This window comes from Pleurodeles waltl, chromosome 6 (genome assembly GCF_031143425.1).
Source record: "Pleurodeles waltl isolate 20211129_DDA chromosome 6, aPleWal1.hap1.20221129, whole genome shotgun sequence".
Lineage (NCBI taxonomy): Eukaryota > Metazoa > Chordata > Amphibia > Caudata > Salamandridae > Pleurodeles > Pleurodeles waltl.
The window spans coordinates 1724325905-1724348859 of NC_090445.1; the positions used below are offsets into that span (position 1 = coordinate 1724325905).

At 46.9% G+C, this 22955-nt stretch overlaps 1 protein-coding gene across 4 annotated transcripts in view; it reads right to left on the reverse strand.

The window, feature by feature from the left end:
* The window catches only part of DDR1 (discoidin domain receptor tyrosine kinase 1), a 465777-nt gene that overhangs the window by 150658 nt on the left and 292164 nt on the right, over positions 1-22955 (reverse strand). For 3 of the 4 annotated variants that reach the window (XM_069241966.1, XM_069241967.1, XM_069241965.1), the window contains 2 exons: positions 22338-22545; positions 16515-16622 (listed from right to left, as the gene is read on the reverse strand). In XM_069241966.1, the coding sequence (XP_069098067.1) occupies positions 16515-16622; positions 22338-22545 (316 nt within the window). The remainder of the gene's footprint in view (positions 1-16514; positions 16623-22337; positions 22546-22955) is intronic. The other variant, XM_069241968.1, reaches the window with a different exon arrangement.

Sequence of the window (22955 nt, forward strand, 5' to 3'; positions counted from 1 at the left end):
TACACTCATTTGGAAGATTTAGATAGCCAAATTCTAAGACTTCAGGAGCCAGATTGCTAGGTTGAGCGATGCTGGATTGGGGTGCCTGATCTGTTGTTTGTGTTGTGTTAACAGGTCTGGTCTGTTTGGAAGTTTGATGTGAGGTACTACCGAGAGGTCCCACAGTGTGGTGTACCACGGTTGGCGTGCCCAGGTTGGTGCTATGAGTATTAGTTTGAGTTTGTTTTGACTCAGTTTGTTGATTAGGAAAGGAATGAGTGGAAGAGGGGGAAAGCGTAAGCAAATATCCCTGACCAATTGATCCATAGAGCATTGCCCTTGGACTGAGGGTGTGGGTACCTAGACGCAATGTTTTGGCATTTTGCGTTTTGTTTTGTGGCAAACAGATCTATGTCTGGTGTCCCCCACTGGCGAAAGTATTCTTGTAGTATCTGGGGATGTATTTCCCACTCGTGAGTTTGCTGGTGATCTCAACTGAGATTGTCGGCTAATTGATTGTGAATGCCTGGAATATATTGCGCTATTAGGCGAATATTGTTGTGAATTGCCCAATGCCAACTTTTTGTGTGCTAGGAGGCATAGTTGTGAAGTGTGTTCCCCCTTGTTTGTTTAGGTAGTACATTGTTGTCATATTGTCTGTTTTGACAAGAATGTGTTTGTGAGCTAGAAGAGGTTGAAGTGATTTTAGTGCTAGGAATACTGCTAGCAGCTCCAAGTGATTTATGTGCAGTTGTTTCTGTTGACTGTCCCATTGTCCCTGAATGTTGTGATTGCTGAGATGTGCTCCCCACCCCAACATCGATGCATCTGTTGTGAGAATGGCGTGAGGCACAGGGTCTTGAAAAGGCCGCCCTTTGTTTAAATTTACAGGGTTCCACCATTGAAGCCAATAGTATGTTTGGCGGTCTATCAACACTAGATCTTGGAGTTGACCCTGTGCCTGCGTCCATTGTTGTGCAAGGCACTGTTGTAAGGGCCGCATGTGTAACCGTGCGTTTGGGACAATCGTGATGCATGATGCCATGATGCTTAGGAGTTTCATCACAAATCTGACTGTGTAATGCTGATTTAGTTGTATCTTTGGTACCATGGTGTGGAATGATTGCACCCTTTGTGGGCTTGGGCTGGCAATCGCTTTTTGAATGTTGAGTGTTGCTCCCAAGTATTGTTGAACTTGGGATGGTTGCAAGTGTGATTTTTGGTAATTTATAGAAAACCCTAGTGTGTGTAGGGTATCTATTACGTAACATGTGTGATTTTGACACTGCTGTTGAGTGTTGGCATTTATTAGCCAATTGTCGAGATATGGGAATACGTGCATGTGTTGTCCCCTTATATGGGCGCTACTACTGCGAGGCATTTTGTAAATACTCTGGGGGCTGTTGTTATCCCGAAGGGTAATACTTTGAATTGGTAATGCTTTCCTTGTATGACAAACCTGAGGTATTTTCTGTGAGATGGATGGATGGGTATGTGAAAATACGCATCTTTTAGATCCAGTGTTGACATGTATTCTCCCTGTTTTAGTAAGGGGACTACATCTTGTAGTGTCACCACGTGAAAGTGTTCTGATTTATGAATAGGTTGAGAGTCCTGAGATCTAAAATTGGTCTTAGTGTCTTGTCCTTTTTGGGAATAAGTAAATATAGGGAATAAACCCCTGTTCCTTTTTGTTGGTGAGGTACTAGTTCTATGGCTTGTTTTGTTAATAGTGCCTGCACCTCTGTTTGTAACATTGCTAGATGTTGCGACAACAGTTTGTGCGCTCTTGGTGGAATATCTGGAGGAAAATGTGTGAATTCTATACAGTAACCATGTTGGATAATTGATAGAACCCATGTGTCCGTGGTTATGTCTGACCAATGTTTGTGGTAAAATCTCAGTCTTCCTCCCACAGGGGATGTGTGTTGGGGGAGTTTGACGGGCAAGTCACTGCTTGTTATTAGTGGCCTGCTTAGTGGGCTGAAATTTCCCCCTTGACCTTGGGAATTGTCCCCTGAAGGACCGGCAAAACCCCCCTCTCTGATATTGTGATTGGTAGGTGGGTTTTGTCTGAGAGGTGGATGTTTCTGAAGGCTGTTGTCTGAAACCTCCCCTATATTGCGGTTTTCTGAATGTCCCTCTATATTGGGACGAGTAGAGTGCTCTCATTGCTTTGGCCGTGTCAGTGTCCTTCTTCATTTTCTCGATGGTGGTGTCCACTTGTGGGCCAAACAGTTGTTGTTGATTGAATGGCATGTTAAGGACCGCCTGTTGAATCTCTGGCTTGAATCCTGAGGATCTTAGCCAAGCATGTTGTCTAATTGTCACTGCAGTGTTCACTGTTCTTGCGGCAGTGTCAGCGGAATCTAAAGCAGATCGTATCTGATTGTTCGATATTGCTTGTCCCTCCTCTACTACTTGCTGATCCCTTTCCTGGTATTCCTTGGGAAGATGTTTGATGATATCGCTCATCTCGTCCCAATGAGCTCGGTCATATCGTGCGAGGAGGGCTTGAGAGTTTGCTATGCGCATCTGATTGGCAGCCTGTGACGCTACTCTCTTCCCTGCTGCGTCAAACTTTTTACTCTCCTTATCTGGAAGTGGTGCATCTCCAGATGATTGCGAGTTGGCTCTCTTTCGAGCAGCTCCAACCACTACCGAGTCTGGGGGCAGCTGCTGTGTAATGAACACTGGGTCTGACGGTGGCGGCTTATATTTGTTTTCCACCCGTGGTGTAATGGCTCTTCCTTTCAGAGGGCTCCTGAAAGATTTGTTGGGCATGTTTAAGCATGCCTGGGAGCATCGGCAGACTTTGGTAGGAAGCATGCGTGGAGGCCAAGGTATTAAAGAGAAAGTCGTCCTCTAATGGCTCTGAGTGCATGCTCACATTATGGAATGCAGCAGCCCTGGCCAATACTTGGGTGTAGGAGGTGCTATCCTCAGGTGGAGAGGGTTTTGAGGGATAGCACTCAGGACTGTTGTCTGACACAGGGTCATCATAGAGGTCCCAAGGGTCTGTATCCTGTTGCGACTGCACAGTGAGTGTGGGTGACTGTGCAGTGGGCGTGGCAAGAGGTGAAATTGTTCTTAACAGAGAATGCGGAGGAGAATGTTCTGGGGAGAACAGGTGTAATGGAGATTTTTCTCTGGGGACTTTAGCCTTTGGCTGTTCAGTATCCGTACGTGATTGGAAAGCCAGTTTCCTTTTGAATTTGAGAGGAGGTGCTGTTTGGATCTTCCCAGTATCCTTATGGATCTGTATCCTTGCCTGTGTTTCATCAAACTCCTCCATTTGGTGAAGTTCCTCCTCAAATCTGTGTCTCTCTTTCAATTGTTTTGAGAGTCCATGTTCCTCGGTGTACGAGGCTTTTTTCGGCTCCGAAGCCGTTTTTTTCGGCACCGAAATGCCCATGCTGACAGTAGGCCTCGGCTCCGAAATACTCTTTCGAGGCTTTGCCGACTCGACGAGTCGATGTCGAGTTTTCTCAGTGACGGGTTCTCAGCTCGATTCCGAAGATTTCGGCACGATTTTGGCCTTTTTCGGTGCCGAAGGTGTTGCTTGGTCACCGCTTGATTTCTTATGGGTCGAGCCATGGCCTTCCGGCAGTGGCGTCCCTGAGGCCTTATGTTTTGTCTTGGTCTGACTCTGGGTTTGGGTCGGGCAGGAGTACTCATGTGTTGGCCTGCTGTGGGTGGTCGGTCTGCGTCGGAGTCATCTGAATCTGAACCTTGGATGGAGATAGCCATCTCCTCTTCCTCGACGTCGAGGTGCTCTGAACTCTTCGATGCCATTTGCAGTCACCTCGCTCTCCGATCCCTCAAGGTCTTCTTCGATCGAAATGACCTGCAGGCCTCGCAAGTATCTTCTCTGTGGTCCGGTGACAAACCCAGATTACAGACCCGGTGTTGGTCTGTGTAGGGATACTTGGTGTGGCACTGTGGGCAGAAACGGAATGGGGTCCGGTCCATTAGGCTTCAAAGTTTTCTGCGGTCGGGCCGACCAGGCCCTGGCTGGGCATGGAAGCCCCGAAGGGCCACCGAAGCTGTGTTTCGCCGGTGTCAATGCAAGATGTTTTGCGATCTAAAACAATACCGACGATTTTCGGTGAATTTAGTCTTTTTCCGATTCGAATACACGGCGCGAAGAGGAACACGTCCGAACCCGATGGTGGGAAGAAATCAATCTAAGATGGAGTCGATGCCTATGTGCAATGGAGCCGAAAGGGAGAAGTCACTCGGTCCCGTGACTCGAAAAGACTTCTTCGAAGAAAAACAACCTGGAACACTCCGAGCCCAACACTAGATGGCAGGAACAGTGCACAGCATGTGTATCTGCAGCTACACATGCCTTCGAACATATATATATATATATATATATATATACACAACACAACAGAATATTAAGAACGTAATAGGAAAACATGTTCAGAATTGAAAATCTTATTACAAGAGTCAAGCAGCAATCAACTCTTAATGTTACATATATAACTATTCCACGAAGTTCATTATCATATTCATATAAACATTTACATAAACAGAGAGAAGCAAAACCTCAGTGAGCTCACGGTGAGTGAGTATAATATTGAAAGTCAGAGAGAATTAATTGTAAATTAGTAAGAAAGTATAGTAACAATATATTGTGTCCCTAGTAATTGTGAATGTGATATTTCAGGTGCTGTTATCCAGTCAAACAAGACGTGAAGTGGCAGACTGAGTATTTGACCAAACATCATCTCTGAGGAGGTCTCTGAATCCCATTCCCCCTCCAGGGCGCTCAATACGGAGATTCTATTTTGTTGCGAGTAGTCTGGGCTGGGTCTGAGGATTTATCTTCTGCTCCTGAGCGAATCAAATCAAGGTACTCTGACAGGTCCCTTCTGAATGCCAATAATCAACTCAAGCTTTCATTTATCAATGGGCCATTAATAGCCATTAGCTCATCTTTCCATTCAAGCACAAGTCTTTGACTAATATCTACCCATTGACAAATGACGACCATTGGATCATCTTTCCATTCCTTCGGAGCCCCGGCAGAAATATCTCTGTTGGGTCAGCATCGCCCTAATATACAGGGCACTACCTGACGATCTGTTCTTCAAAACTTAGCTACTCTGAGAAAGACTTAAATTTTTCAACAAGATGTTGTCTAACACTTTGTTCCCTACAGCAAGGGTGTTTCAACTTCTTTTTAAACTAAAAATGACAAAACTACTCCTGTTTGCCATGAGACAATGGAGAAAATGCGAAATATTGCAAGCGAGTAATAGCAGCTTGGGGTATCCTCCACATAAAGTAGATAAAAGTGATAGGCGGGACTAACTTTAGATTTTAAATTTAAATACATGCCATATACATTATAGTATGTAAGTCATAAATCAGCTGTAGGGACTATTTCCTCACAATATATGACTGACCTTGAAGAGACTGAGACTATGTATTGAGTGAGCTGAAGATTTCTATTGGATTTGGGGAAGGGGTGGAGTGTCAATCATTTCCTTTGTTTGTTACCTTCCATTGTCCACATTAAAATATTTAAAATGTAAAACTTTGCAAGGATATTTAGTTGCACCCTTCAAACACACATATTGTAAGCAACCTGTTGCTTTCCAAAAACTTTGCAAAGACTGAAAACGTTTCATATCTTGTCCTTGCGAGTGCCCTGTTCTCTTTGTTCATCGGTGCTTGTGACTATGGCCCAAACACACTTTGAAGAGCAGAGCTGCAATGAGCATATTCTATTCAGCTCCTGCATCTCGTCCTAGCATTGAAAAATGACAACCATGTTTGTCCGTCCCATCAGAAACACACACCGTCCTCACCTCTTGTGCGTCTCTGTGGGAATCAACCCTGACAGTTTCTTCCTTCAGAGCTCTGGCTTATTTTGTCCTCATCTTTGTATTATTTAAGGTTTTACAGAATGGGTTCTCCTGTCATCTTACACCTTAATATATAGGAGTGAGACGGGCCTTCTGATCCCTTAGGGAATGGTGACAAGTGGACCATGTTTCCAAACTGACACCTTCTAACCTGTAAGTGACTGATATTCTGGTTAAACTCCTGCAACAATACGTAACATTTGGATCCCATCACAAATGTCCTTCACTGATCATTTTCCGAGTAGACCACGTGCAAATCATCAAAACTTTCTGCCGTTTAAGATGTCCCATTAGACCATCCTCATGGTTGCCGACAAGTGTTCCAGTAATGTCCTTTAGCTCGGACGCTACTTCCTCATGACAATGGCCAATCATTGGGTACCTTCGAAAATATCCTTTACTTTGACCACATTGCACTCACAGTGGCTTCCTCTTCATTCTCTTAAGATGTTCCATTGAGCTGGCTGGTTTGCATCCACCAGGATTCCCACCATTATTTTAGAAATATACTTTAGGAAACTTCAATGTGTCTAAATGGCACCAGTCGGTGCTTCAATCCATTCAGAAACAGCACCTTCTGTTAGAGTGAATGACAAAGACCAGTTCTTTGATTTATGCAGAAAGACCATTTTAATGGGCCATTTCAAGTCAGCTACATGGCCAGTATTTCTATCTCTTCAGAAATATTGTTTGGTTCAGCATCTTTCAATCTTTCAATGGCCCAATTCTTTTTTTTTTAAATGTCAGCCAAGCCATCTTGCAGACGACAGAGTAATCCTTGCCAGAATTTCGCTTTCAAGAGGACAAAGACTGACGTCTATCCCTTGAGAAATACATTCCAGTTAGACCTCTGCCTGTGGCCCACACACAAGATTATGTTATATTATGTTACATGCACTGAGTATAGCGGACCACTCCCTCCCAAAGGAGTATCTTGGCGCTTTGTGAAACAGGACAAGAGCTAAGTCTACTATTCATTTTAGAGATTACATTTAAACAATCACGCTTTTTAACAGCTTCTTGGACTTGAGGAATGTCCTTGTGCTGGTCAATATCTATGTCACTCATATGACTATGGCTAATGTTTCAATCTCTGCAGAATGGTCCTTCCCATGAACTCTTCCACCGTCTTTCTACTGGAAGTCTCCATTCATTGAACCTACTCAATCCTCCTTCAGGCATCCATTCACCTACCGGATCATGGCCAACTCATCATTAATGTGCTTGCTATCGGCAGCCCCTTCCATTTAATTAAACATGTCATTCGGTTCAGTGTCTTTATTCATCAGTGACACTTGCTGATCCTTCAGGTACTTTTAGAGGTGCCCTAGTTGGCAATCCTGGCGCGCCTGGAAGAACACGAACCACAACCTTGGCACAGCTTGTTTTCAAGTGGTTGTCTTTTGTTTTGGCCACAGGGAGCTCACTATAATTGATGCGTGCAGAAACGGCCACCACGGCTCCATCAAGTTACGGGACCCTCAGTAATGCTTCTGAAGACATCACCTTTACTCGGGGCATCTTCGCATCCTTCCGGATGATCCTTTGATACCTTTAGAAATGTGTCTCCATTTACCATCTTCCCACTCACTTCCATGGCCGACCCTGTGAACTCTCTGGACATCTGCTTCAGCTGCTGAACCTGCACCTCATCTACAGGACAGTGATCAACACACTCAGAATGTCTCTTCCATTGGGAACTCCTATTCACAGATGTAACAATGCTCAAGCCCTAGAATCCTTCAGAAATGTCATTCGTGAAAATACTTTCCCACTCATTCGCAGTGCAATGGCCAACTCGTCAATAAAATCTCTTTCCCTTTGTTTTTCACACGGAATAGTCCAACTCTTTGATATCTTGACACATCTCACAGCACTCATCACCTCTTCCGTAAACCACTGCTATTGCCAGCTGACCTGCAAAGACGGTGAACATTCAGTCCTGCAGCAGTCACTCAGAGTGATATTATTCAATGAGTTCCATTAACTCTTCGACTCGGGTCTTGAGTATTGTTTTATTAGCTACCTGGAGAACACCGGTGAAACCAAGATCTGTGTATGTTTTTAGCATTGTCTCTGCTACCAAAGACTTCCTTGCTTGATGATTACAGGAAACATTCACCACAAATCACTCACAGTCAGCCTTGAACCAAATATGACTGTGGGAGTCACTGACAAGTGTGGTAGTGTAGGAAGTTCTTTGCAGGTCCCCACCACAGTTTCTATCAAGAAATATGGCACAGTTTTTATTTTGTTCCCCAGTGGTCCAAAGAAGAACCAACTAACCATACAGATGTCGCAGAACATGCCTGAGGTGCACCAGAACATGGCTGAGATGTAGCAGAACATGCCTGAGGTGCACCACAACATGGCTGAGATGTAGCAGAACATGGCTGAGATGTAGCAGAACATGCCTGAGGTGTACCATAACATGGCTGAGATGTAGCACAACATGCCTGATGTGTACCACAACATGGCCAAGATGTACCAAAACATGGCTGAGATGTACCAGAACATGCCTGAGGTGTACCAGAACATGGCTGAGAGGTTGCAGAACATGGCTCACATGTAGCAGAACATGCCTCACCAACTGCTAAACTATCATTATAGTGCCTGTGCAAAGAGCGCTGAACTTTGAAGGCTGTGATGGCTCCTGACCAGGTCTGTCTACCCTCATCCCAAGAGATCCTTAGCAAAGAGGGGGAGACAAGGTACACCTGTGAAACAGCAGCATGATCGCACAGGGAGGGACACAACACAGGAAGATTGTCTGCCTCTCTCAGTCAAGATGTCATGGCACCGTCCAAGGTGCTTGGTAGGACCACATATCCCCTCATGTGCTGCGCCTGAAGGAAAGCGCGCAAGGTCTGCATCATCCCAGCTTGTGTTTCTATCTGCTCCCATTTCCATAACAATCAAACCCATGTCCCACCCTGCACGCTTCTGAATATAACGCCCTCCCTCCCATCCACCCACACGTGCACACCTCTTTTTATCCGTCTAGCACCTGACCTCATCTGTACCAGCCAACAAACATTCATTTCCGAGTCCTCCCTCTCAGATACCAACACATGCATGCTTCCATTTCTCTTCTATCACAAGTATCTTGTCAGCAGTCAGCAGGGGTGGGGAGTTTGACAGCTATAGTCAAAGGATCATGGCGGTATGCTCCTTTTATACTGTGGTGGACCTGCCTTTGGAGGCTGCGGTGCCGGGACATACAGAGACAGTAAGAGTAAGGGCTGAGCCTTCCAGAGCGCAGTGGCATTGCTGAAACACCAGCTTCCCAGCTGGACTCTGCTTGCAGTAGACTCTGGTCACTGTCTTGCCCCTCATGCTTGCTATTTCCCTCATGTTCGGTTCCCTTGGTATTGCTGACTTTGCTGTAGAGTGCTCCCACTGGCCCGGTCCCTTCCCCTTCTTTCTTTGGTTCGCTTGCGCTTTGTCTTACTGGCTTCCTGCAGGTCGGCTTAGGTGCACTGAGGCCCATCATCTTGAAACCGGTAAGTGAATGTGGCACTTTAACATGTTTCAAATGCTAACTACTGCTACTAAAGCCACATACGCTCTTTCTTTGCATGTAGAGGCATCCCCTTACCGGAGAGTACTGATTGTTAATGTCGCTGTGATACCTGACCTGAGATGAGAGAGCGGGGCTGAGGAAGACCTTAGTATTATCGCTCCCTCTCTAGCACTTAGTTCCACCTGGAACTTTCTCTTTGGCTAAGCAGTTCTACATTCTGGGCAGCGGAGAAGATTGTCATCATAACCTGTCAGACATTATTTGGAAATCCCGAAACATAGCCATCGCTCATCCTGCTCTGCTTCGCCCCCACAACCCAGCTTTCATTCATTAATTTGTTCATCCATTCATTCATTCCTGCATCCTCACATTCAGCCAATGCTACTTCCGTCATCTTTTGTGTATGTCACCTATTCAGCTCCTCATTGACAGCTGCCAACATTTGTAAAACAACCTTCTTGGAGTCATCATTGATGGCTGATCACGCCACTCCTGACAGCCTCCTGACAGGCCCACCGTAGTGCTGTATCCAGAGTCTGAGTGTACAGCTGAATAGCCGAGCCGGACCCTCATGCCCCTGTCCCTACTCTTTGGCAGTGATCCCTTTACTACAAAACTCTTCATCTAGCTCTGTGTCCCTAGATTGAAAATGTCACTTACCCAGTGTACATCTGTTCGTGGCATCAGTCGCAGTAGATTCGCATGTTCTGCAATAGCTCGCCATCTGGTGTTGGGCCGGAGTGTTACAAGTTGTTTTTCTTCGAAGAAGTCTTTCGAGTCACGGGACCGAGTGACTCCTCCTTTTGTCTCCATTGCGCATGGGCGTCGACTCCATCTTCGATTGTTTTTCCCCGCAGAGGGTGAGGTAGGAGTTGAATTGTAGTAATAGTGCCCATGCAATGGAGTGACTAAGTATGCACCTATTTAAGGTTGAGATGATACATATATAAATAATTGAAGGTAACTTCCAAACTGCTACAGGCTCCCTGGGAGGCGGGTGGGCACATGCGAATCTACTGCGACTGATGCCACGAACAGATGTACACTGGGTAAGTGACATTTTCAGTTCGATGGCATCTGTCGCTGTAGATACGCATGTTCTGCAATAGACTAGTAAGCAGTTATTTCCCCAAAAGCGGTGGATCAGCCTGTAGGAGTGGAAGTAGTCTGAAATAATGTCCTTAATACAGCTTGACCTACTGTGGCTTGTTGTGCGGATAACACGTCTACACAGTAGTGCTTGGTGAATGTGTGAGGCGTAGACCATGTGGCTGCCTTACATATTTCTTGCATTGGGATGTTTCCTAGAAAGGCCATGGTAGCACCTTTCTTTCTGGTTGAGTGTGCCCTTGGTGTAATGGGCAGCTGTCGTTTAGCTTTAAGGTAGCAGATTTGGATGCATTTAACTATCCATCTGGCTATACCTTGTTTTGAAATTGGGTTTCCTGCATGAGGTTTTTGAAATGCAATAAAGAGTTGTTTAGTCTTTCTGATGTTCTTTGTTCTGTCAATGTAATACATTAATGCTCTTTTGACATCTAATGTATGTAGTGCCCTTTCAGCTACGGTATCTGGCTGTGGAAAGAACACTGGAAGTTCCACTGTTTGATTTAGATGGAACGGTGAAATAACCTTTGGCAAAAATTTAGGATTGGTCCTTAGGACGACTTTATTTTTGTGTAGTTGTATAAAAGGTTCCTGTATAGTAAACGCCTGAATCTCGCTTACTCTTCTCAGGGAAGTAATGGCGATGAGAAATGCCACCTTCCAGGTTAGGAACTGTATGTCGCAGGAGTGCATGGGTTCAAAAGGTGGACCCATAAGTCTAGTTAGGACAACATTTAGGTTCCATGAAGGAACAGGTAGTGTTCTTGGTGGTATAATTCTCCTAAGGCCCTCCATGAATGCTTTAATGACTGGTATTTTATATAGGGAAGTTGAATAGGTAGTCTGCAGGTATGCAGATATTGCTGCAAGGTGAATCTTAATGGAAGAGAAAGCTAGGTTAGATTTTTGTAAGTGAAGCAAGTAACCCACTACATGTTCTGGAGTTGTGTGTAATGGTTGTATTTGATTAATATGGCAGTAGCAAACAAACCTCTTCCATTTACTTGCATAGCAGTGCCTGGTGGATGGCCTTCTTGCTTGTTTTATGACTTCCATACATTCTTGGGTAAGTTGTAAGTGCCCGAATTCTAGGATTTCAGGAGCCAGATTGCTAGATTCAGCGATGCTGGATCTGGGTGCCTGATCTTTTGGTTGTGCTGTGTCAACAGATCTGGCCTGTTGGGCAATTTGATGCAGGGTACCACTGATAGGTCTAGCAGCGTTGTGTACCAGGGTTGCCTTGCCCAAGTTGGTGCTATCAATATGAGTTTGAGTTTGCTTTGACTGAGTTTGTTTACCAGGTAAGGAAGGAGAGGGAGAGGAGGAAAAGCGTAAGCAAATATCCCTGACCAGTTCATCCATAGGGCATTGCCTTGGGATTGTTTGTGTGGGTATCTGGATGCGAAGTTTTGGCATTTTGCGTTCTCCCTTGTCGCAAACAAGTCTATCTGAGGTGTTCCCCAGAGTTTGAAATAAGTGTTCAGTATTTGGGGGTGAATTTCCCATTCGTGGACCTGTTGGTGATCTCGAGAGAGATTGTCTGCGAGTTGATTTTGTATCCCTGGTATAAACTGTGCAATTAGGCGAATTTGGTTGTGAATTGCCCAATGCCAAATTTTTTGTGCTAGCAGGCTTAACTGCGTGGAGTGCGTCCCTCCCTGCTTGTTTAGATAATACATTGTTGTCATGTTGTCTGTTTTGACGAGAATGTATTTGTGAACTATTATTGGTTGGAAAGCTTTTAGTGCTTGAAAAACTGCTAGAAGTTCTAGGTGATTGATATGCAGTTTTGTTTGATGTACGTTCCATTGTCCTTGTATGCTGTGTTGATTGAGGTGTGCTCCCCACCCTGTCATGGAAGCATCTGTTGTTATTACGTATTGTGGCACTGGGTCTTGGAAAGGCCGCCCCTTGTTTAAATTTATGTTGTTCCACCACAGAAGCGAGAGGTAAGTTTGGCGGTCTATTAACACCAGATCTAGAAGGTGACCCTGTGCTTGAGACCACTGTGATGCTAGGCATTGTTGTAAGGGCCTCATGTGCAGTCTTGCGTTTGGGACAATGGCTATGCATGATGACATCATGCCTAGGAGTTGTAATACCATCTTTGCCTGTATCTTTTGTGTTGGATACATGCGTTGTATGATGGTGTTGAAATTTTGAATTCTTTGTGGACTTGGAGTGGCTACTCCTTTTGATGTGTCTATTATGGCTCCCAGGTATTGTTGTACCTTGCGTGGCCGAATTTTGGATTTTGTGAAATTGACGGTGAACCCTAGTTTGAAGAGGGTTTGTATGATATGATTTGTGTGATTTGAGCACTCTATTAACGAATGGGCTTTGATTAGGCAGTCGTCTAGATATGGGAACACATGGATTTGCTGCCTTCTTATGTGTGCTGCGACCACTGCTAGACATTTGGTAAAGACTCTTGGTGCGGTTGTTAATCCGAAAGGCAGTACCCTGAATTGGTAATGTATTCCTTTGAATACAAACCTTAGGTATTTCCTGTGCGATGGGTGTATTGGTATATGGAAATAAGCATCCTTGAGGTCTAAAGTTGCCATGTAGTCGTGCAGTTTTAGTAATGGCAATACTTCTTGTAGTGTGACCATGTGGAAGTGGTCTGATTTGATGAAAGTGTTCACTACTCTGAGGTCTAGGATTGGTCTCAGCGTTTTGTCCTTCTTTGGTATCAGAAAGTACAGTGAGTAAACTCCTGTGTTTATTTGTGTGTTTGGCACTAATTCGATTGCATTCTTTTGCAATAGTGCCTGCACTTCTATCTCCAGGAGATTGGAATGGTGTGTTGTTAAATTTTGTGCTTTTGGTGGTATGTTTGGAGGGAATTGTAGAAATTCTATGCAATAACCATGTTGGATAATTGCTAGAACCCAAGTGTCTGTAGTGATTTCCTCCCATGCTTTGTAATGATGACCTATTCTTCCCCCCACTGGTGTTGTGTGGAGGGGGTGAGTGACATGTGAGTCATTGTTTAGTAGTAGGGGTTTTGGGGCTTTGAAATCTCCCTCTATTTCTAGGGAATTGCCCTCCTCTATATTGTCCCCGAAAACCTCCTCTATACTGTCCCTGGTAAGTGGACGGTGTTGCTTGTGAGGTGCTGGCTTGTGTGCTTTGACCCCGAAACCCCCCTCGAAAGGGCGTTTTACGGAATGTGCTGTAATTCCCTCTGCTCTGCGGGGAGTAGAGTGCGCCCATGGCTTTGGCAGTGTCTGTATCTTTTTTGAGTTTCTCAATCGCTGTGTCCACTTCTGGACCGAACAGTTCTTTTTCATTAAAAGGCATATTGAGAACTGCTTGTTGAATCTCTGGTTTAAATCCAGACGTTCGGAGCCATGCATGCCTTCTGATAGTTACAGATGTATTAATTGTCCGCGCAGCTGTATCTGCAGCGTCCATGGAGGAACGTATCTGGTTGTTGGAGATGGTCTGTCCCTCCTCAACCACTTGTTTTGCCCTATTTTGGAAGTCTTTGGGCAGATGTTCAATAAGATGTTGCATCTCGTCCCAGTGGGCTCTGTCATAGCGCGCAAGTAGTGCCTGGGAGTTCGCGATGCGCCACTGGTTTGCAGCTTGTGCTGCGACTCTCTTACCAGCTGCATCGAACTTGCGGCTTTCTTTATCTGGGGGTGGTGCATCTCCAGATGTGTGAGAGTTGGCCCTTTTCCTAGCTGCTCCTACAACAACAGAGTCTGGTGGCAGCTGTGTTGTGATGAAAACCGGGTCCGTAGGAGGCGGCTTATACTTTTTTTCCACCCTTGGTGTGATTGCCCTACTTTTGACCGGGTCCTTAAATATGTCTTTTGCGTGCCGGAGCATACCAGGGAGCATAGGCAGGCTTTGGTAGGAGCTGTGGGTGGAGGAGAGTGTGTTGAACAAGAAATCATCCTCGACCTGTTCTGAGTGGAGGCTTACGTTGTGAAATTGTGCTGCTCTAGCCACCACCTGAGAGTACGCGGTGCTGTCTTCTGGTGGAGATGGTTTTGTAGGGTATGCCTCTGGGCTGTTATCTGACACTGGGGCGTCGTATAGGTCCCATGCGTCCTGGTCTTGGTCACCCTGGCTCATGGTGGTGTGAGCTGGGGAGTGTGATGGCGTTTGTGCTGGTGAAACGTTAATCACGGGCGGAGGAGAGGGTGGTGGTGTAACCCTTTTCACCACTTTTGGTTGTGGTGCTTGTTCCGTCTGGAACTCCAACCTTCTCTTTCTCCTGATGGGGGGAAGGGTGCTAATCTTTCCTGTCCCCTGCTGAATGAAGATACGCTTTTGCGTATGGTCCAAATCAGTTGCTTGTAGCTCTTCCTCAAACCTATGCTTTTGCATTTGGGAGGTTAGCGAGTGCTCTTCTGTGTAAGAGCCCGAAGCTGGGTCGCTTGCAGTCTGTTTCGGCATCGAAACTTTGTCTGTGTGTTTTTTCGGCTCCGAGGTGACTTTTTTCCTTTTCGGGGCCGAAACCTCTCGGCGTCGATCTGTTTCGGTGCCGCTGTCTCGGCGTCGAGCCGTGTCCACACCGGCATCTCGGTGTCGAGGCTTGTCTCCAGCACTTTCTCGGTCCCGAGAAGGCTGCGTGCCGGTGTCTCGACCGGAGTCGGACGATCTCGGCACTGTTTGGGCCTTTTTCGGTGCCGACGGTCGGTCACCGAATTTATGGGTCGAGCCATGGCCTGGTGGCAGTGGCGTCCCCTGGGCCTTGTAAATGTTTCTTTGTGTGGTTTTCGACGTCTTACTCACGGTTTGTGTATCGTCGAATCCTTCGGAGTCTGAGTCTTGGATCGAGAAGGTACCTTCCTCTTCCTGTTCCTCGAACTCCCGTTGGGCTGTCGGTGCGGACGCCATTTGAAGTCTTCTGGCTCGACGGTCTCGGAGTGTTTTTCGGGACCGGAACGCACGACAGGCCTCGCAGGTGTCTTCGCTGTGCTCAGGTGACAGGCACAGGTTGCAGACCAAGTGTTGGTCTGTGTAGGGGTATTTATTGTGGCATTTGGGGCAGAAACGGAACGGGGTCCGTTCCATCGGCGTTCCTCAGCACGCGGTCGGGCCGACCAGGCCCCGACGGAGGATCGAAAAACTACCCCGAAGGGCACCGGAGCTCTTCGATCTTCGATGCGGTGTTGAATCTAAGTACGCCGATCCCGAACGCAACAATACCGACGAAAATCTTCCGAAATTAACTATTATTTTCCGTTCCGAAACTCGGAGCGACAGGGACACGTCCGAACCCGATGGCGGAAAAAAAACAATCGAAGATGGAGTCGACGCCCATGCGCAATGGAGACAAAAGGAGGAGTCACTCGGTCCCGTGACTCGAAAGACTTCTTCGAAGAAAAACAACTTGTAACACTCCGGCCCAACACCAGATGGCGAGCTATTGCAGAACATGCGTATCTACAGCGACAGATGCCATCGAACATATGTGTTTCTTTTTTCTTTAATTACATGACAACTACTGCACGGATTTACACCAAATAATAAAAGGGGCTCTTTCCGGACCACAAGCTGCCTTTCTGCCACCTTTGGTGCAATTCCGTCCTTCGGTTCAGCCTGCAGTCGTGGTCACAATTCCTATGGGAATTTGCATGAAGTAAGCACGTTTTGGTACCACACCTTTTTTTTTAGCTCCCGCTTGACGGATCACGCCGAAACTTTCAAGACAGCAGCTGAAGTGAGCGGCAAACTAGTTTTGAAAATACCCACTGAGCTATTGGCGGACCTCTGTGCATGGAGCACACAGAGTTACAAGGGAGTTCTGCCATCTTGCCCAGCGCTGAACACGCTGCAGTGCTAAGAGTACTGACTTTATGGTGTTAGGCATGCAGGAAGTGGGAGGGGTAGAGAGTGGAGAAAACAGTTGTTAGCAGGGCTCTGGCCATGAGCAGACAACGTAACTAGACACATACACAAGACACATGGCGATGAAAGGTGATTGTGAGATCTGGGGAAGAAAGGCCAGCAGAGAAGGAGTGGCATATAGGGGGCGCTCTCTCTCAGAGCATGGCCTCTCTTACCATCACTGTTGATTGGCTTGGCCCGGTCCGGTGGGCAGCCAGGGCCTCCTATTGGCTGAGAGTACGTGGAGAGGAATAGCTGATAGGCCGGGTTGTTTAACAGAAGAGCTGTCGGAGAGGAGGGAAAGACAAACCAATGGATGAGAACACACGGACAGACATACGGACATGTACACACTGGAGACAGGGGTCACGTCAGGCAGCTGCGGCTCTCAGACAAACGCTGAGGGTTACCACAAGCCCCCAACACCTGCAGGATGAGAGCAGTGCAGAAAAATATCTTCAATACTACAAGGGATGAGCCACAGCCAACATCACAAGTAGCAAAATAACCTAAAACACTCAAGAGTGCCAGCACCTGTACCCAACATAAGAGTAGAGCAACATGCCGTGCACACACACTCACGCACACACGCTCAACACACACAAAAGAGTAGAAGGCCAACAACTAAGCTCTACTAAACACATACACACACAGGCATACAAATGCATGGTCTGTTTAAAAACTATGTTCCCCATACACTCACAAACACCTGAAAAAGAAACTGTCAACCAAACCGCAGTCACAAAAAAGTTACATTTTACCAGTGGTACCCAACATGTAGCCTGACAACCACAGCTTACACACAAAGAAGCAGGAGCCCTTTTCAGAAGACAATGAATAGGAACACAACAACATTTCCCAACACACAATTGGAACCCACCATACAGATAAGCACTTTCCAGGCCAAGCATCCCGTACAAAGATGATTGGGAGCCCAAAATGGCACCAAAGAACAGAGAATCCAGATGCTGACAATCACATGAAACACACTGAAAATTAGTCACCAGGCAACCACCTCTAGACATCCACACTCAAAACAGCTGGAATCAGACATTCACATTTGGCACACATAACACTGGAAGGCCACCATTAGCACCAAAAATGCAGATTAAGAACAGATCTCCTATCAGTCCTATGATTCTGTTGAGAAATATCCCACTGACCATCCCTCACATGCACGCATAGGAGAGGGAGTCTCCTCATGGCACAGAGAAAGAATTGCCCATACAACAAATTCAGCGCAGATGCACTCTGCAAATCGAAACGCACGTCATTGTCACAAAAAAACTGGACTAGTATAACAACATCTACGGGATTAACAAAAAATCACCAGAAGGCTGCAGACCATTCAGAACCTGGCAGCCAGAATCACTCTCTACCACAGAGAACCCACATCACACCACAACTGAAGGAACGCAAACAAGCAAGCACAATTCAAACTCCTCACTCACACTTTCAAGGTACTACATAATACTGGCCCAGTAGACCTCAACGATAGCATCTGCTTGTACAAACCTTCCAAACACCTCCACTGGTCCGGACTCCTACCTTCACACATCACACGCATGCAGAAAACCAGATCTGTGGGTCAAGTCCTCTCCTACATCACTTGTAGAGTGTGGAAAGACCTGCCGGTACAAAGCCTCTTCTCACTTCTTCAATTCCACAAGAAGCTGCAGACCTGGCCTTTGGAGAAGTTCCCCTAGGCTCTAGGTGTGGATAGACTCACACCCGCTCAGCTCCAGGATACCCTCCCGGCTGATAGTGCACTCTACAAAGCTGCATAATGTAACATAACATTAGTAGGCACTGTGCAACCAGGTCAACAGAGAAAAGAAGTCGTCAATAAAACACAAAACATTCTTGAACACAATATGCAAATGTGTTGCTGTCTTCTACTCATATAGCAAGCAGTTAGAGCCAAACAAGACTGTCATGTACACAGCAGCCCAACTACGTCCAATACCGAGGGGAGCAGGAACCATCCACACAACCCCTTCAAATCCCAACTGAGAAAAAGTTGAAGAAGCCCTTCTAATAAACAGCTGCCAAACCCCAGAAATGCAAGAAGCATCCAAAAAAACCCTTCTGAGGGGTAGATTAGCAAGAACCCAAACAACTTACAATGCACAGAGAAGGGGAAGGCACCAACTCAACCCACTACACCGAACTTCAGCTGCACGAGGCTCACACAGCAGCTGCTCAGGCATCTTATTCTTGAAAAAATCGAAGATACCGTTTACTCGCTTTCTTCAGGAATTGCTTTCGCAATAACTAAAGTACAAATTAATACTACGCAAGACACCTGACCCTCCGCTGATCATTAATTTAAAACACGAGATCACTAGAAATACCAACCACAGTCACTATTGGCACCTAAACCATTGAAAACAGGAGGGACCTTTCCTTCACTTCCACCGTGCACGAGTGGGTGCCATGAACACAATGACACCAAACATAGAGAGCTCACAGCCACCTGCCAACCATAACTAAAATAGAGCCACTGAATCTAACCAACCACCCGCACCACACAGAGAGGTGAGAGCCCAAATTACAACAAACACATATAGATGGAGACTCGCTAACCACATCCAAGATGCATAGGGCCCAGAGCCACCGACAGCAGCAAACACACTGAGGGTGAGACCAACCAATCACACTTAACACAAAGACAGCCCCCATCATACCTACCAAGGCATATGACTGCAAGGCACACCTGTACACATACCTGGGTGATAACCCACTAACCACGCCCAAGACAGAGCCATCCAAGAGCCTACAGAGAGCAGCCAAGGACAGAAGAAGAATAGCCTCCAGTCACACCTAACACATAGAGCGAGAGCCTAAAATCCCCACCTAGCACTCAGAGGAGTGGGATCCACCAACCACAACTAACACACAGAGGCACTCACCCACTAAACACACCCAAGACAGAGCCATCTGAGAGCCTACAGAGAGCAGCCAAGGACAGAAGAATAATAGCCCTCAGGAACACCTCACACAGAGCGAGAGCCTAAAATCCTCACCTAGCACTCAGAGGAGTGAGCTCCACCAACCAAAACTAACACACAGAGGTGCTCACCCACTAAACACACTCAAGACAGAGCCATCTAAGAGCCTACAGAGTGCTGCCAATGACAAGAGAATAATAGCCCCCAGTCACACCTAACACATAGAGCGAGAGCCCCATGTCACCACCTAGCACTCAGAGGAGTGAGACCCCCAACCACAACACACAGAGCTGCTCACCCACTAAACATACCCAAGACAGAGCCGTCCAAGAGCCTACAGAGAGCAGCCAAGGACAGAAGAATAATAGCCCCCAGTCACACCTAACACATAGAGCGAGAGCCCCAACTCACCACCTAGCACTCAGAGGAGTGAGACCCACAAACCACAACTAACACACACAGGCGCTCACCCACTAAACACACCCAAGACAGAGCCATCCAAGAGCCTACAGACAGCAGCCAAGAACAGAAGAATAATAGCCCCCAGTTACACCTAACAAGTAGTGTGAGAGCCCCAAGTCACCAACTAGCACTCAGAGGAGTGAGACCGACCAACCACAACTAACACAGAGGTGCTCACCCACTAAACAGACCCAAGACAGAGCCATCCAAGAGCCTACAGACAGCAGTCAAGAACAGAAGAATAATAGCCCCCAGTTACACCTAACAAGTAGTGTGAGAGCCCCAAGTCACCAACAAGCACTCAGAGGAGTGAGACCCACCAACCTCAACTAACACACAGAGGTGCTCACCCACTAAACAGACCCAAGACAGAGCCATTCAAGAGCCTACAGAGAGCAGCCAAGGACACAGGAGTGTGAGGCTTCAATCATACTTGACACACAAGTGTAATCACTCTCTGACCAAACCTAGCACATAGAGGAGCAGGACGCCGACAACTGTGCCAGACATGCAGCAGTCTAAACCCAACAACATCCCTTACACACAGGATGGCAAAAGAGGCACCCACCCACAGCTCACAGAGGAAGGGATCATGAAAAGCGTGTCCAAAATGTGGATCTTCCAACAATTCCCAACATGCAGAAGTTTAAGAGTCTTCAACCAATTACAATACAACAATGTGAGAAGCTGGTAAACATGCCAAGACACAAGGAGACACCAAGCACACACCACAGAGCCCTGTAAGCAGGGACCAGACTCTAACTAGCTACGTCCCAATCACTGAGGGGCTAAATCCTGCAAGGGAGCCTCTCTCACTGGAAAAATCAGCAACACTTCACTTCAAGGCATATGACTGCACAACATACCCCCAATGCATAGCACTGCAAGACAGGCTTCCAAGGTATTCCACAGCAAGGGATACCATTTCAAGACATACCACTGCAACGCATAGGACTGCAAGGCAAACCTCCAAGCATACAACTGCAAGGAATACCACTGTAAGGCATGCCTTCAATGCATACCACTGCAAGGCATAGCCCCAAGGTATACCACATCAAGGGATACCACTGCAAGGTATGCCACTGCAAAGCATGCCACTCTAAAGCATGTCACTGCAAGGCATACAATTGAGATATACCACTGCAAGACATACCAAGGCAAGGCACACGACTGCAGGACATACCTCTGACTTGTTACGCTTACAACTTCAAGGCATAGCATGGCAAGGTGTATCACAAGACATACCTCATATCACTCCAAGGCACACTACTTCAAGGCAAAGACATACCACTGCAAGTCCTACCATACAAAGGCGTACCTCCAAGGCACACCACTGCCAGGTACACCACTCCAAGACATACATCTGAAGTATACCACTCTAAGGCATACTACTCCAAGACATACCTCTGTAGTACACCACTCCAAGACATACCTTTGTGGTATACCACTAACAGGCATACCTCTGCTCTATACCACTCCAAGTTATATATCTCTGCGGTATACCACTCCAAGACATACCTTTGCAGTATACCATTCCAAGGCACACCTCTGAGGTATAGCAATTCAAGGTATACCATAGCAAAGCATGCCAGTCCAAGGGATATCACTCCAAGGCAAAGCACTGCAGGACATACCACCAAGACATACAACTACAAAGTACACCTCCAAGAAATACCATTCTAAGGCATTCTACCTTCAGGTATACTGCTGTAGAGCATACCTATAACACATACCACCACACCAAGGCACACATCCAAGGTACACTTCTGCAGAGCATGCCTACAGGACATACCACACCAAGACACACCTCCAAGGTACACTGCTGCAGAGCATGCCTGCAGGGCATAACACATCAAGGCACACCTCCAAGGTACACTGCTGCACAGCATGCCAACAAGACATACCCACACCAAGGCACACCTCCAAGGTACACTGCTGCAGAGCATGCCTCCAAGACATACCACACCAAGGCACACCTCCAAGGTACACTGCTGCAGAGCATGCCAAGACATACCCACACCAAGGCATGCCTCAAGGTACACTGCTGCAGAGCATGCCTACAGGACATACCACACCAAGGCACACCTCCAAGGTACACTGCGGCAGAGCATGCCTACAGGACACACAACACAAAGGCATGCCTCCAAGTTACATGGTTACAGAGCATGCCTACCAGACATACCACACCAAGGCACACTTCCAAGGTACCGTGCTGCAGTGCATACCTCCAAGATATACCACACCAAGGCACACCTCCAAAGTACACTGCTGCAGAGCATGCCTACAGGAAATATCACATCAAGGCACGCCTCCAAGGTACACTGCTGCACAGCATGCCTACAAGACCTACCACACCAAGGCATACCTCCAAGGTACACTGCGGCAGAGCATGCCTCCAAGACATACCACACCAACCCACACCTCCAAGTTACACTGTGGCAGAGCATACCTACAGGACATGCCTACAAGACTGGTCACCATTATTTCTGCAATGCCCAATTGTTGGACACTTCTCGAAGATGGATGCTGTGTCTTCGGTCTCGACTACAGAGTCCATACAGTGACACTCGAACACGGTCCTCTTACCTGTGCCCTCAGCACCGTGTGGCAACTCCGGCAGCTTCATACGGGCTCTGCTGGGCTCCTGGTACTCGCTGTCGGTGGAGTTGATACGCTCGTAGCGGTTGGAGTGCCGTGAGTGGGTCAACGAGCTGTTTGTGTTATTGATAAGGATGGTGTCCCCTGGCACTGAGAGGTGGACGGTGAGGTCACCATCTGATATCCGTCGCTGAGCCTGTTCAGAGAAGGGCAGTCAACAAAGAATGAACTGAGCATCCCTCTGGTGCCCTGACCACAACATCTGCCTTCACAGCTCATCACCACATTTGAGGTCTCACTCAGAAGCGAATTCCCACCCGCAACCCTGAGCTTCCAAACACAATACCTTCAACAAGTCTTTAGAAAGTGTGGGAGATGACTAGATATGCCCTATCCTTTGAAAGGCACTGCAGAAAGTGTGGGAGATGACTAGATACGCTCACTCTTTTGTAAGGCACTGCAGAAAGTGTGAGAGATGACTAGCTAGGCCCAGCCCTTTGAAAGGCACTGCAGAAAGTGTGGGAGATGACTAGATACGCCCTCTCTTTTGTAAGGCACTGCAGAAAGTGTGGGAGATGACAGGACATGCTCAAGCCTTTGAAAGGC